The sequence below is a fragment of the Talpa occidentalis genome, unplaced genomic scaffold, assembly GCF_014898055.3.
Source record: "Talpa occidentalis isolate TD23 unplaced genomic scaffold, MPIMG_talOcc4v2.1 talOcc4.6, whole genome shotgun sequence".
NCBI lineage: Eukaryota > Metazoa > Chordata > Mammalia > Eulipotyphla > Talpidae > Talpa > Talpa occidentalis.
The window spans coordinates 38959361-38974181 of NW_023604972.1; the positions used below are offsets into that span (position 1 = coordinate 38959361).

General features: G+C 37.3%; 1 protein-coding gene across 1 annotated transcript; it reads right to left on the minus strand.

Annotated features, from left to right (window-relative positions):
• Positions 1 to 4052: 4052 nt before the first annotated feature.
• Positions 4053 to 14521, minus strand: LOC119261011 (THAP domain-containing protein 6-like). Its single transcript, XM_037530205.2, has 5 exons — positions 14386 to 14521; positions 13025 to 13232; positions 12628 to 12638; positions 12273 to 12387; positions 4053 to 5929 (listed from the first exon to the last, which is right to left on the minus strand). The coding sequence occupies exons 1-5, from the start codon at positions 14463 to 14465 to the stop codon at positions 5675 to 5677; spliced, it is 669 nt and encodes a 222-aa protein (XP_037386102.1). The 5' UTR covers positions 14466 to 14521; the 3' UTR covers positions 4053 to 5674.
• Between the last annotated feature and the right edge of the window lie 300 nt (positions 14522 to 14821).

The window sequence follows — 14821 nt, forward strand, 5'->3', positions numbered from 1 at the left end:
GTCCTTCTTTTGCCTTCTCTTGAAGTTTCTTAGGAAAGTTTTTAAATGAAGTTGACTGTGTTAAGAAGTTTGTAGGTAGAAAAAGTTCTGATAGCTGAGCAGCAGCTGGTCTCCGGCTGAAGGCCATGTGAATAAAATAGTCTTTTGATGCAGAGGCTTTAGCTGATAGAGATGTACTGGCGGCTATCCACTGTCTTAGGTAATTGTCTAGCTGAAATAATAAGTTTTAGTGTTAGGTCTGGTTTTTTATCTATTAACCTTGAAGGCTACCGTCTAGCTGGGACCCGTAGGAGCCAGTAGTCCATGGGAATAAAATACACTAATTGTTTCTGCTTTACACATGACAATGTATTTTTTTTTTTCTGCTTACTAAAAATGAATAAATAAAGACCTGCTGAGTCTCTCGGCAGAAGATACTAGCACCTCACCAAGTGTCAGTGTCTCCTCATTCTACCTCATCCCCTTCCCCTCAGCCCTTTCGTTTTCGCCGACGCCATCTCATCCTTTCAGGAACCCCTGACATGACATTTTGCTGGAGGCTGGTCCCCGGCAGGCACAATCCTATGATCAGAAGCCTAGCTTGTAGAAAATTGAGGGGTGTGGAGTTAGGGTGTATGATTCTTTTTCCTGAGCATCTCTCCAAAAGGGAGACGTGGCAGTTGTTAGACTATGTTAAAATGAAATTTGGGGAAGCAGTGTGACAGACCATGGCAGAGAAGGCAGGCAAAGGTGGCAATGATAGCTCAGGCCCCATCTGGACTGGCCTCCAGGTGTAGGAAGCTACCAGAGTAATAATGATTTCTCACATTTCCTTTTTAATGGATCAGTTATTTAATTATGTTGTGAGGTTACATTCCACTTGTGAGAGCAAGCACAGATTAGAGGCAGCCCTGGAGATGGGGGTCAGCTTTAATTTTTGGCAGACTTCGTGAGTCCACAGCTTTCTGTTCAATCTTTTTAAAAAAGATTTATTTATTTATGCATACAAAAACTAGGATACAGGCCAGAGGTGTGGGGGGTGAGAAGATTCACCAGAGACAGAGCAGGACAGGCAGACTGACTGAAATACACTGCTGAGGGGAGCAGCGGGCGAGACAGGAGACGTCTGCTGCGCCATGTGGGTCACCTCCCTGGCTGGGGCTTGAACTCATGCTGCAGTGACAGCAAATAGCTTCATAGTGCTGAGTCTTAACCCCTTGTGCCACCAGGGAAGCCCCTTTCTGTTCAGTTTTGTGTAGCTCTGTCATCTCGCATTTCTTTCACTGTGTTGAAGATCTAAACTTTCTGGTGTTGGGGCTCACATAGCTTTTTGAAGTGAGATATTTTGGGATTTTCACACCACTGATATCAATTTGGGTAGAGATGGTGACAGATTTCTGGTGTGTTCTATGTAGAGGAACTTGATTGAGGGCAGAGGTCTGAGCCACTGCTCAGTTTCTTCAGGAACCACCCTCCTGTCTCTGTAGCACCAGACAGGGATGGTCACAATGGCCCCCAGAGCAATGCCAGCTGTTTTCTCACATGCCGAATGAAGGGATTTCTGCTGTGGCTCAACAGCTTTCAAGGCACAGCATCAATAGGACAGCATGCAGGCATTTTTTGAAATTTAACCTCTTGGATACTGTCATTCTTTCACCATTAGCTGGTTTTCTGACAGTACAAGAACATTCCTTTCAATCCTAGATTTAGCTGCTGAGTAAGTCTTACATAAAACTGTTCTGGAATACATAGCAGATCAGGAATATCTACCAATTCATCTGACTAGAATGGGGTCTTGCTATAGTGGGGTTTCCCTTTCTAAGGTATTTTGGCCTTGAGATTTATGCCTCCTAACCTTGCCAGCAGCATCAGACATTCTGGCTTCAGGTTTCTTTTCCTCAGTAGCTGGCTTCTCAGCTTTTTAACCTGCCATCTTGCAAGATGGGAAAGAGCCCTCTCAGACTATCAAATATCACTTTCTTTCAATTAATCCCATGGGGGAGCCAACCATACCTCTGACTTTCCTAGGGATAGAGTGTTCCTTCCTTTGGGCAGAGTTATTAGGGCTTCTATAAACATCAAATTGAAAAGCTGTCTACTGGGGAACCTCACTGTCCAAGGTTTTACTGGGGGCAGGTCATGCAGGTACCCTTTACCTAACATATTCCCAAATTCCAAGCGCCTGGAAGGAAACAGGTGTCCAGCATAAACCACACTGTTTCTACACAGTTTAGGCACAATGAGCGAGCCTCTTATCAGTTAGGGACTAGTGGGACCTCTCCTAGAATCCAAGTTTCTTGATGCCTGTTAAGAGCCAAACTCGCAAGCAGATCTTTCTAAGGATAGCAGTCTAAGGCCTGTTATGTAAACACCTTTTATTCATATCAAGCCAGCTTCTGATTTTTCTGTGGTGTTGGCTAAGGTATCACCTTAGCCAGGATGCAAGACTGGTGGTCCCCATCATATTTCTATTTGATTGATCACTCTGGCCCCTGAAAAATGTTGACACATCCTGCAGGATCAGAGTAGACTACGGCAAAATCCACCAAGTAGGAACCCTGATTATAGCTGCTGTGCCAGATTATAGCTTGCTTTGCTAGAACAGATTAACATGGCTATGGATATAAGGTACGTGACCACTGATCTGGTGTGTGCTGATTTTTCCATCTCTGTAAGAAAATAGGACTATAGACAGTTCACAATCACATGGAACAAACATGTTACACTCTTGCTTCAGTTCTATAACTGAAAGTGACCTAGACCAGACAGACATTCTACAGACAATTTCTTTGTTCACTATATTGATGGATGGTATTGATCCAATGAGATAAGCAAGATTTGACTAGTAAATTTGAGGCCTTGCGGGTAACTCAGAGGGTGAAATAAAACCCATGAAATTCTGGGCCGGCCACATCAGCAGAATTTTGTGGGAGTGTCGAGTGGTGAGGAACATGGTAGGCCATCCCCTATGAAGTAAATGATAAATGATTATGACTTGCATTTCCCACAAGGAAGAAGGAAACACAATGCTTTAACAGACTATCTCTTTGGCTTCTGAAAGAAGTGTATTTCACACTAAGTATACTATTCTCAATAATGCAATTGGCCATATTTAAGGCTGCCAGTTTTCAGTGAAGCCCCAAACAGCTTCCAAGGTAGGCCTTATTGTGGTGAAAATAAGCCTGCCACTTGGGTCACCTAAGTTAGCAGGCCCTATGATAGTAGCTATGGTAGAGAGGAAACATGAGGAAGACATTAAAGCAAAACCACCACATACTCTTTTGTTTCTCTGCTCATTTTATTGAATAACTGAATGTATAAAACCACATACAGCACATCAGTGAAAAAATACTTTATTTTTCAAGTATAAAGGATTCCTAACCCCCAATTATTTCTGTAATAATTTAATTAAAACTAAACATATCTTTTGATACATTTCACCTTTTCTCAAATTAAAGACAATGGTATAATTGTGATCATCTTTAGTAACCAAATTCTATTTCCAGAGATTTAAACTTGATATGGAGAAAAATGTCACATTAAGTCCTTCATACCTGGTTTGGTGCTGAGGTTGGCCTTGGCTGCTTGAGGAATCTCTGAAGGGGAACTGGTTTTGCTCTGCACGGGGTTTTGCTCTTCCTTGGCTAAGCTGGAATCTCTGGGAACAGAGGACTGAGGTATACACTGTGTTCAGGCATTTGTTAGAGGTGGAGGTGGGGAAGATCCTATATTTCTTATGTCAGATTTCTACTGGCAATCATTTCTCCATTAGAATAAAGAGCAGACAGAAAACTCTGGGCCCTTGAGAATATCAATATTTTGCCCACAGTTACCTATCTCTCAGGCAGGGGTACTAAGGCTGAGGTCATTGTGAACACAAGTAGTAAACTGATTGTGGCAACTATGAGAGTGGCAGAAACTAGGGCTTGAGTCTTAGGACGGTTTCCCAGGTTTCATTTATTCTAAGCAGCCAGTACAGAGCTAATATTTGGATATACTATGTTTGGATGTGTTCTCGTATTTGCAGGACACATTGATTTTAATTTTTATACTGAAAAGTAGAGTAAGGGGAAAAAGTCTGCATCTCTACCACAGTATCTCCATAAAATCTAAGTGCACACCCAAACTTTCCATTAAAGTGCCCATTATCAATTAAAAATTAAATAACTAAAATAAATAACGGGTAGCTAATGAACTTTTTTTTAAGATAGTAAAAAGATATGACCAGTGATTCCTTCTTAGTGTAATGCTGACCTCTCAAATATGAGTAAAATCCCACTTTGAGGGAAGGTTTGGAATCCTACATCAAAATATAACATGGATAAAAATATAAAATTCTTAAATATAAAAAAATTTTAAGCCATCATATTCTTACTGATAGTAATATAATATAAATGATAATCAAATTTAAGCACAAAATACAGTTCCTTTCTAGTTAGCACATTGAGATAATAGGTACTGAAATTCTACTTACTAAGGCATAGAAATCTGAATGAGGTTTGTATATATACATGTGTATTGAAGTGGAACTTTGGCGTTGGGTTAAGAAATTTTTACTCTAATTGATAAGATGACTGAATTGTTTTTACTAAGAAATTAGGAGAAAAGCTAAATTTCTCTCACTTGGATCAACAAACAGCTAAGAGTTCTATTTCTGTATATTCAGTATGCGCCTACTCTAATGGCTGTTTTACTTATGTTTTTTGCTAAATAAAAAATTTTGGACAGTAATCTATTCTAATTAGAGGAAAATATTGTAATCCTTTCTCCAATTCCTATTTCAAGTAGAAGAGCCACATCCTTATTTTTAAAAGTTTCTTCTATATTTTTAAAAAATGTCATCAATATTACTTTCTGTAAAATACAAAGCAGCATTAAAAATATTCAGCTAGTACTTGCATTCAGGGATTAAAAATACACCTTTCTGATGAAGTAAGTCATGAGACAATGTTTGGAATAACTGTCAGGCCAAATAAGCATGGAAAATCAGATTTATGACCCTCTAAGAATCTTTTAAAGCTATACTGGTTTACATCAAAGGACTCCCTGGTGAGGAGGAGCGATGTAATGCAGAGGAAAACTAAGACCTCATCAAGGTCTTTTTAACTTGATTCTGAAGAACTTTAAAAGGCAATAGATCTGCACCAAGTGTCGTTCTCACGGTCAGCACTACACAATGTCTTGTAAAAAGATCTTTTTGTATTATTGGTAAGAAAAGCAGCCTGGATGGGGTTCAAGATGGACATATAACTGAATTCTACTTTATTGTAAAATACATTAAAGTACAATTCAATGGACTTAACATAAAGCACATGTAAGGTACTTCCTTGAAATAAAAAATCTGATGCTGCTGAAGAAGTGTTCATTTCCTAGGACTACAGCTTAATGTGGCTGATTTGATATCATTTCCTTAGTCTTGTGGACTTTTCTTGAGCCTTTAACATCCTTTAATACAATAGTGACCTAGCACTAATTTAGGTCTATAAAAACATAATTGTCACAAGTCACACAAAAACATGATAGACTAGAACAAATTTCTACACATCTTCAAAAGAGTCTTTGGATAACTACAGTGCATAATGCTCCAGAGGATCCAAACAAGTATCTGAAATGGATAGTATTTAATGATGATAAATGAAAATAAGTTTCTAAAAAGTTATACCAATGTCAGTTTAAGGTAGTACGTGAACTTATTTCATGAAATATAGTCTCGTTCTATGCTCTCCTGACAACATTCCCAACAGAAAGTTTCCAGTCTATTTGCTGTTTCTTGGCTGATGAGACAGTCATCTTTTAACTCCCTGATTGTCTTCCTCAGTGACTTTTGGAAACGTTTTTCTCGGTCTAAAACATTCTGCAGACTTTTCTTGGTATCCTCTAGCTCGCTGATCACGTGATCTAATTTATGTTTAAGTTTCTTTGGACTGTCCATTACACTGTAGCTATGTTCCTAAAAACATAAACACCAAGTTATTAGACAGACAAGTACTTAGATAAAAGCTTATACCTAGGCTTTCTTTGTTCCTCCTTTAAGGTGCTTAGGGATCTTTAAGTTGGTGATACTAAGAATGTTCAAAGAACATAGAAAGAAGATAGGGATGGAAACTATATGGCTTTTGTTTAGGCATAGGAAAGAAACCTTGCTTGCTATGACTATACAGGTTTTGTTCCCTGAGAGTGGAGCCGCTAAGTTTATCTTACCTTACAAACACAGACTTAAACTTTCAAGTGAGTTACTCAATTTTATTTATTTTTTATTTTTTTTAAAAAAAGATTTATTTATTTATTTATACAAGCACTGGGTACAGTCAGAAGCGCAGGAGGGTGAGAGAATTCACTAGAGCCAGAGCGGAGAGTAGAACAGGCAGAGTGACGAAGTACACTGCTGAGGGGAGCAGCGGGCGACAGGAGAGGTCTGCGCGCCATGTGGGACCCTTGCCCGTGGCCGGGGATCGAACCGGTGCTGCAAAGGCTGTGGGCAGCTTCGCAGCCCAGTGCTCAACCGCGGCACCACCGGGGAGGCCTTGAATTACTCAATTTTAATAAATATTTCAGTTGATAAGGAATGACAGCCAAAGAGCACTGGAGCAGAGCCTCAGGCTGGGTATTCTAGATTTAGAGAGGATTCTGATTTTGGAATTTTAAAGTGATAATTTAAGTTTTCTCAATACTTACTATGATTATGTGTAAGTTTGCTGGGTATACTATTTTTCATTCAAAACAGGGAGAATAACACTGACAAGGTAAAACTATTTTGAAAAGCTGTTATTTAGTATTAAAATTAGTGAAGAGGATTTTTGCTTCCAGTCAAGATGAAGTAATAGATTGGAATGACCCCATCTAAAAAAAAACCAATACATGGTCAGAACCTCACTGAGTAGTGACACTTCAGATAGCTTGGTACACATGTCATAACAGCTCAGAAGAAAAGTTGAGGTAGAAAAAGAAACAATGAAGAAATCAAGTCAAAAATTTCCAAGTTTGATGAAAGCTATAAACTCACAGGTAAAGAAGCTTAAGAAATCCCAAGTATAAGAAACATTAAGAAAATTAAACTAAGGTACATCATAATCATATTGAAAGCCTTTGGAAAAGTTCCTAAAAGCAAAGGAAAAAAGAAATGCTAAGTACAAAGGATCAAGTATGACAGTAGGCTTTTCATTAGAAATAATCCAGGCAGTTGAGCGCAGCGCTGTGAAGCTGTCCGTAGCCTCTGCAGTGCGTGTTCGGTCCTGGCAGGCCGGGGAGATACCCACATGGTACAGCAGAACTCTCCTGTCTTGCCTGCAGCTCCCCTCAGTGGCGTATTTCAGTTAGTCTGCCTGTTCTGTTCCCCGCTCTGTCTCTGGTGAATCCTCTTACCCTCCCGCACATCTGGCCTGTACCCCAGTTCTTATATAAATAAATAAATCTTTAAAAAAAGAGGAAATAATGCATGTGAGAATACAGTGGCACAGTATCTTTCAAGAACTAAAGCCAAAAGCCAAATAATAAAATCCTAAAACTATCAACCTAGAATGTTAAGATTTAGTGAAAATATTTTTAAAAAATGAAGACTAAATAACTTCTCAAATACATACTAAAAGGATTTATCACCAGCACAGTTGCAATATAAGGAAAGTTAAAGCCAGTCCTTCAGACAAAATAATGCCAGATGGAACCAAAGACTTACACAAAGACATGAAAATCCCAGATAATGGCAACTACAATGGTATGTGCAAGTTTGTTTTTTTTTTAAATTATTTAAACTTGTTTGAAAGATAATTTACTGTTTTAGCAAAAATAGCAACAATGTGGTATGGGGTTTATAATGTGTAAATATGAAATGTATTGATAGTGGTAGCAGAAAGGGTGGGACAGGAGAAAGAAAAGTATATTATTGTAACATTTTTACTACCTGTGAAGTAGCATAATGTCACCTGGATATAGCCTGTGATAAATTAAAGATGCCTGTTATAAATCCAAAAGCAACTGCAAAACTAAAACAAAGCTAAGAGCCCCCAAAAGGTAGAAATGCTGCCTACAAAGAAAGAAAAAATACTGAAAAGATAAAAAGGTTGAAAGTGAGAGTGAAAAAAGATAAACCAACATAACACTAATAAAAAGTGAGTTAGAGTGTGTATACTGCCATCAGACAAAGTAGATTTCAGAGAAAACAACATAACCATGGATGCAGGGGTCCATTTCTTAAGGACAGAGGGGCTAATTTATCAAGACAGAGCAAACCAAGTATTTAGTACCTACTTACAGTGCTGAAAAATATAACATATAATATCTGACAACTGCACACAAAGCATTAGCTATTCTATATTACAAGCCTCAATAAATTTAAAAGCATGGGCTTCCCTAGTGGTGCAAATGGTTAAGTCTCAGTACTCTGAAGTTATCTGCAGCCACTGCAGCATGAGTTCAATCCCTGGCCAGGGAGGTGACCCACATGGTGCAAACCCACATGGCACAACCTCTCGTCTTGCCAGTTGCTCCCCTCAGCAGTGCATTTCAGTCAATCCGCCTGTTCTGCTCCCCACTCTGTCTCTGGTAAATCCTCTTATTCTCCCAAACCTCTAGCCTACACCTCAGCTCTTGTATGCATAAATAAATAAAATAAATATTAAATTTTTTAAAAAGCATTCAAGCCAAGCATTGTTTATTCTCTGTCCACTTTAGGATTAAATAAAAAATGAATGATGGAAAGCTATCTGGAAAATTCCCCAACATTTGAAAACAACATGGCACATTTCTAAGTTTTCATGAGTGGAAGAACAAATCAAAATGAAATTTAGAAGTATTTTCAACTAAATGGAAATGAAAGCATAACATTTAATTTCAGAAATAGAACTAATGCAGTACCCCAGTAGAAATTAATATCACCAACTGCCTACATTATTAGAAAAAAGTAAGCAAATTTTGCTGAAGACAGTAAAAGAAAATGATAAATATGAGAGAAAGCAGTAAAGTAGAAAACAAAAATAACAACAAAAGCAAGAGAACAAATTAAAGCTAATTCTTTGACAAGATCAATAAAATTAGTAAAACTCTAGCGGACTGAGCAGCAGAGAAACAAATTACCAACAGTAGATATGGAAGAGACAATTTTACTACAGAGTTTAAAGATACTAAAACAGTAATAAGAAAATGTTATGAACAATTTTAAGCTAATAAACTTGACAACTGAGATGAAATAGACAAATCTTCTGTAAGATATAAAATAACTTGGGCCTCCCCGGTGGCGCAGCGGTTGAGCGCTGGGTTGCAAATCTACCCGCAGCCTCTGCAGCGCCGGTTCGATCCCCAGCTGCTCCCGGCCACTGGAGGAGGGTCCCACATGGCGCGCAGACCTCTCCTGCCGCCCGCTGCTCCCCTCAGCAGTGTACTCCGGTCCTTCTGCCTGTTCTGTTCCCCGCTCTGGCTCTGGTGAATTCTCTCACCCTCCCGCACTTCTGACTGTACCCAGTGCTTGTATAAATAAATAAATAAAATAAAATAAAAATAAATCTTTAAAAAAAAATTTAAAAAAATATATAAAAGAACTTTCCCACAAAGAAAATTACTTGTCCTGCTAGTTTTACTAGGAATCTACCAAATATTTATAGAACAAATAATACCAATACTATTTAAACTCTTCCAGAAAATCAGAAAAGGAAACAATATTTTTCAAACCATTCTTTGAGGTCAGCTCTATTCTAATATAAACCCAGACAAAGACATAAGAAAGAAAACTATAGGTGAATATCCCTCTTGAACATACAAGGAAAGACTATAAACAAAACTTTAATATCTAATCCAATAATGTGGAAAAGGGTAAATACATCACAAAGAAGTAGGGTTTATTCCAGGAATGCAATGTTGGTTTACATTAAAAGACCAGCCGATATATAAGTCATATTGATAAAGTAAAATTAAGAAAAACTATATGATCTCTCTAAATAGGTACAGAAAATGCATTTGACAAAACTAACATTCTCTCTTTTTTTGGTATAGCAAATACATTGTTATTTCCTTTTGTGAAAATAAACAACTGGGAATTTATGTTGATTAAAAAAAATCCCATAAGGCCTCCCTGGTGGCGCAGTGGTTGAGCACTGGGTTGCGAAGCTGCCCGCAGCCTCTGCAGCGCCGGTTTGATCCACAGCCACCGGGTGAGGGTCCACATGGCGCGCAGACCTCTCCTGCCGCCCGCTGCTCCCCTCAGCAGTGTACTTCGTCAGTCTGCCTGCTCTGCTCTCCGCTCTGACTCTAGTGAATTCTCTGACCCTCCCACGCTTCTGACTGTACCCAGTGCTTGTATAAATAAATGAATAAATCTTAAAAAAAAAAAATCCCATAAAAACAAAAGGAAATACACACAGAAAAAACATGTGAAGTAATGGGTGGAGAAGAGAGGAGAGTCATTCTTTGGAAATTTGGCAGACTGTGCTAGCACTGACCCAGGAGGTAAGAGTGAGACTTAAGAGTCAGTTCCCAGCTACTACTTTGGGACCATGAAGATCTTAATTGCTAAGTAGGTAGAACACAGATTTCTTGATGAGTAAGTAGCAGGCACCCTGAGTTCCTTTCAGTGTGTGGAAGCACCACTTCAGAGTGCCTCTGCCCCACTGAGACCTGGAGGCTGGCAGGTTAGGACTCACTGAGGAAAATGGGAGTTGGTAGAAATAAATCGGGCAGAGGTGGCTTTTCTTATGGTGCTAGATTTATAATGGGCACAGGACGAAGAAAATGAAGGCAAAGAACCCATAGAGTTGAGAAGAGGAGGAAAAACACAGGTGGGGTAAAAACAAATGTGCATTTCTGATTTAAAAAAAAACTCTCAGCAAAGTAGGAATAGAAGTGCATTTCATCAACATGATAAAGGGAATTTACAAAAAAACCTACAATTAGTATCATATTTAATAATGAAAGACTGAATGCCTTTCTCCTAAAATCAGGAGCAAGGCATCAATAGATTTTAGTAAGTCTATTCAACAGGGCCCTGGAGGTTCAATGCAGTGCAATAAAACAAGAAAAAGAAATAGAAATGAAAGGCACCCACACTGCAAAGGAAGACTAAAACTACCTTTAATGACAGACAACATAGTTATTCATGTGGGAAATTTGATAGCCTCTACCAAGAAGCCTTTAAAATTAATTATGTGAGTTTTATAAGTTTGCAAAATGTTAAATCAATCTACAAAAATTGATCAAGTTTCTATATACCAGCAGTAAATAAAACAATACCATTTATAATAGAACAGAAATATAAAATATTTAGGGATAAATCTGACAAATGAAGTGAAAGACTTTCACAATGAAAACTATCAAACATTGCTGGGAGATGTTAAAAGTATAAAGAAGTGAAAAGATCTATTGAGTTCATGGTTAAAAGACTTAAAATAGTCTTACTAAGATGTCAATTCTTCACAAATAGATCTGTAGTTTCAATACAATCCCAATCAAAATTTCACAGGAGTTTTTGTAGAAACTGTTACAAACTGGTTCTAAAATTCATGTAAGAGTATAAAGAACCTAGAATATAAAAAAACAACTCTGAAAAAGAATGAAGTTGGAAGACTAACACTGCCTGATTACAAGAATATAAAACTATAGTAATTAAAATAATAAGATAGATCTGGATTCCAATGAGATGAATAAATAAATATAAGCTAGAATATTCGTTATGTGTATGACTATTGTTCAAGAAAAACATAAAGGCTTAACCATATTTTAGGCATTAGGTATTTCAGGTATTAGATATTTCAATATTAGAAGATATGGTACCTAAAGGGAGGAATTAATTATTGTATTTTCTTGGTAGGAATATCTTTGTAAAATTATTCTTTGAATTAAATATGTAACTGAAGGGTTAACTGTCTTTACATTGTTATTGCATTTATACAAACTATAATGGCCCTGGAAAGCAATATTATTTTTGGATATTACGTATTAGAAAAAAATCTGATACAACTAAACCCCTAGTTTGATCTTAATAGAGAGAACACATTCATGTTAAAATACCAACATTAGGGCCTTCCTGGTGGTGCAGGGGTTAAAGTCTTAGCACTATCAAGTTATCACCAGCCTCTGTGGCATGAGTTCAACCCCAGGGAGCTAACCCACATAGTACAGCACACCTCTTCTGTCTTGCCTGCTGCTCCCCTCAGTAGTGTATTTCAGTAGATCTGCCTGTTCTGCTCCCCACTCTGTCTCTAGTGAATCCTCTCACCCCATGCACCTCTGTCCTAGCTCTTGTATGCATACATAAATAAAAAAAGAAATAAATCTAAAAAAGAAATACCAATATTAGGAACCTTACTTACAAAAATAAGCTGGGATTGGAATTCTTCAGTGCACGAGGAAGCACCAACAAGCTGGTGATTGTGGTTTGTGACGGGAAGAGTTTTGAGAGTGAAGTTTGTTCTACAATGAAGCTTTCTCTTTTTCCCTGTTGAGAACAATTAATTAACAACGCATAACAATTATTGTAGATACTTCTGTTCTTTCTTAAGTTTTTATTACTTTTAAACTTGTTTAGTAAAATTAATGCAACTTTTTTTCCATAGGAAAGCACATAATTCAATTAGCATTTATTTATATAATCTTGTTCAGAATTTACTAAAATTCCTTTATTTTCTTTTTCTAGCCTTTTCTCACCTTTCCTTCTCTAATTCTTACCTCCTTTTTCCCTCTGTCTTTTTGCTCCAACCTATGCTTTAAACATGAATATGTGACTATAGTTTGGTCTGGTAGGGGCTCTGCTGTTGACTCCTGCTCCAGTGTGAGAGGACTGTCAACTTGGAACTCCAGTTTAAGCCTTTTATGCTAACTTCCAATTTTTAGACCACAAATCTTCAGTTACGTTAAATCCTAAAGTTACAGTCCACTTCACCAACCCTTAGTAATGTATAAATATTTCTGTGTGTCTATTGGTAAAATATTTCTACAAATTACGAAGTTGAAGCAGCAATTTAAAATTTAATAAATCAAAGGACTTCAAATGAATATGGTTAAAGTTTTTCAATAGTCCCATGAAAAGTGAGTAATAATGGTAAGCAGTGCTTTGTAAACATACCTGTAAGTGAGATGGGAAATCAAAGATAGAAGGTATGACTCCAGGTTTCAGTTTAATATTTGGAGCACTTCTGTCAAAATCTGTCTTCTTAAAGTGCCTTGAACACAACACATCTCCTTTTTTGGGCTCCCAAATGCCTGCAGCATTCACATCAAGTCTTTTCATTGCTAATACCCATTTTCTTTTGACATTTTCATCTGTGGGGAATCTAGAAAAATACAAAATTTTCTTGAAAACTAAACACTATTGACATATACTTGAATTAAGGCTGTGACTAAATTGATTCCTTAATTAGTTTATTAGTCTTGGGAATGAGAATATTCAGGAAACCATCATGAATCATGCTTTCATAACTTTGTTTTAATAGTTGAATTTTTATACCAATCATGCTATAGACATATGGCACTCTTTTTGATTTTTCTCATACTGAAGAAAAGTTTCAATGGATATTTAACAACTTACAGTAAGATCCACAATAGAAAGTTTTTTCATCTATAGATGATGAAGACTACTATTTGGGCCTTTACCTATATAAACTGATATCTAGAACCTATCCCACATGAATACAGTCCATTGTACTTTCATTTTTCTGTCAGTATCAGAAATTTCTCAGTACTGCATTTAACACATAACAGTTCTGTAAGAGTTTAATGAATGACTGCAGAAAATAGCTTCCACTTGGAGTTCTGGAGATGAGGACTACTTTGGAGGCCAATAACTCTACCTTTTCCAATTTTTCAAGCTGTTTTAAATCCTTCTCGTGGAATAAGGTAGAGCACACATACTCATTTGATTCCCTCATACCTAGCAAAGTAGTTAGGCGATCTTTCTCTAGCACATGGTTCAGCGCCTGGTACAAAAAACAGCAAAATAAACCTAGCAAATGAATAATTTCAGACCTATTATCCTGTCTTTCCTTTGCTGTCAGAAGAACTGCTAAAATACTAAATTATGATCACCTTAATTGATCTGCATTATAGCCAAAGGCCTCTTGTAATTTCTATTTTTTCTTTACCATCTAAGCTTGATCTATTTCTAAATAGAAAGGACATCATTTATTTGTGTAAATATCCTTTCTCCCCTCAGACTGTAAATTCAGACTTCTTTGAAGGTGTTAAAATGCAAAGTAAAAAATATTAGCAAAAATGAACTTATGATATTATTGCTAACCAGATGGATACTTGGCAGGTGTCTCAAATGTCTAAACTAAATCATAAAAGTACTACTGTCACTCAAATTTAACTAAAAAAGTTATTTAAAAAGGACATGGGGACTAAAGGTCAAAATTTGAAGGTTTAAGTAGACTATCTTCAGCTTTTTCAACAGTCAAAGTACTTGGCTTAACTACAGCAAAATCTTACACGTGAAATGTCAGTCCTTTTAACTTGGAATTTGGCAAACATCGAGAAGCGCATCCAATGGCCGAGCAACATTTCACCATGATTTTAGCGACTCATAACAGAACTGAAAAAAATTAAAATGGTAAGAGTTAGTAACGTTAAAGCTACCGGAACATACTGACATTTCCCAGTATGTTTTAGGTTACATGAAACAATGCTGGAAACCCAGAGGCAAATATTTTCTTCCATCAACTTCAGCTTTGTTCATAGTGTTTTCCAAGGGCTTGGCTCTTTAATAAAGTTAGTTATACATATTGTGTATGCCGAAGCACCCGATTTTAATTTTGCAGCCTTGTACATTTCCCTCCACCACTTCTGACAGGCAACAGGCTCCTGTGCCAAAAAGTGCTTGGCACACAAACTCCTACTGATCTTTCATCTCAAATGTTGAGTCCCC

What these genes read in the sequence shown, in the direction of transcription:
- LOC119261011 (XM_037530205.2), bottom strand. Translation starts at nt 14,465, where the DNA reads ATGGTGAAATGTTGCTCGGCCATTGGATGCGCTTCTCGATGTTTGCCA. An exon ending in AAAGGACTGACATTTCACGT is followed by an intron (nt 13,233 to 14,385) that starts GTAAGATTTTGC and finishes GTATTTTTCTAG; the next exon opens with ATTCCCCACAGATGAAAATG. An exon ending in TCCAATCCCAGCTTATTTTT is followed by an intron (nt 5,930 to 12,272) that starts GTAAGTAAGGTT and finishes TTATGTTTTTAG; the next exon opens with GAACATAGCTACAGTGTAAT.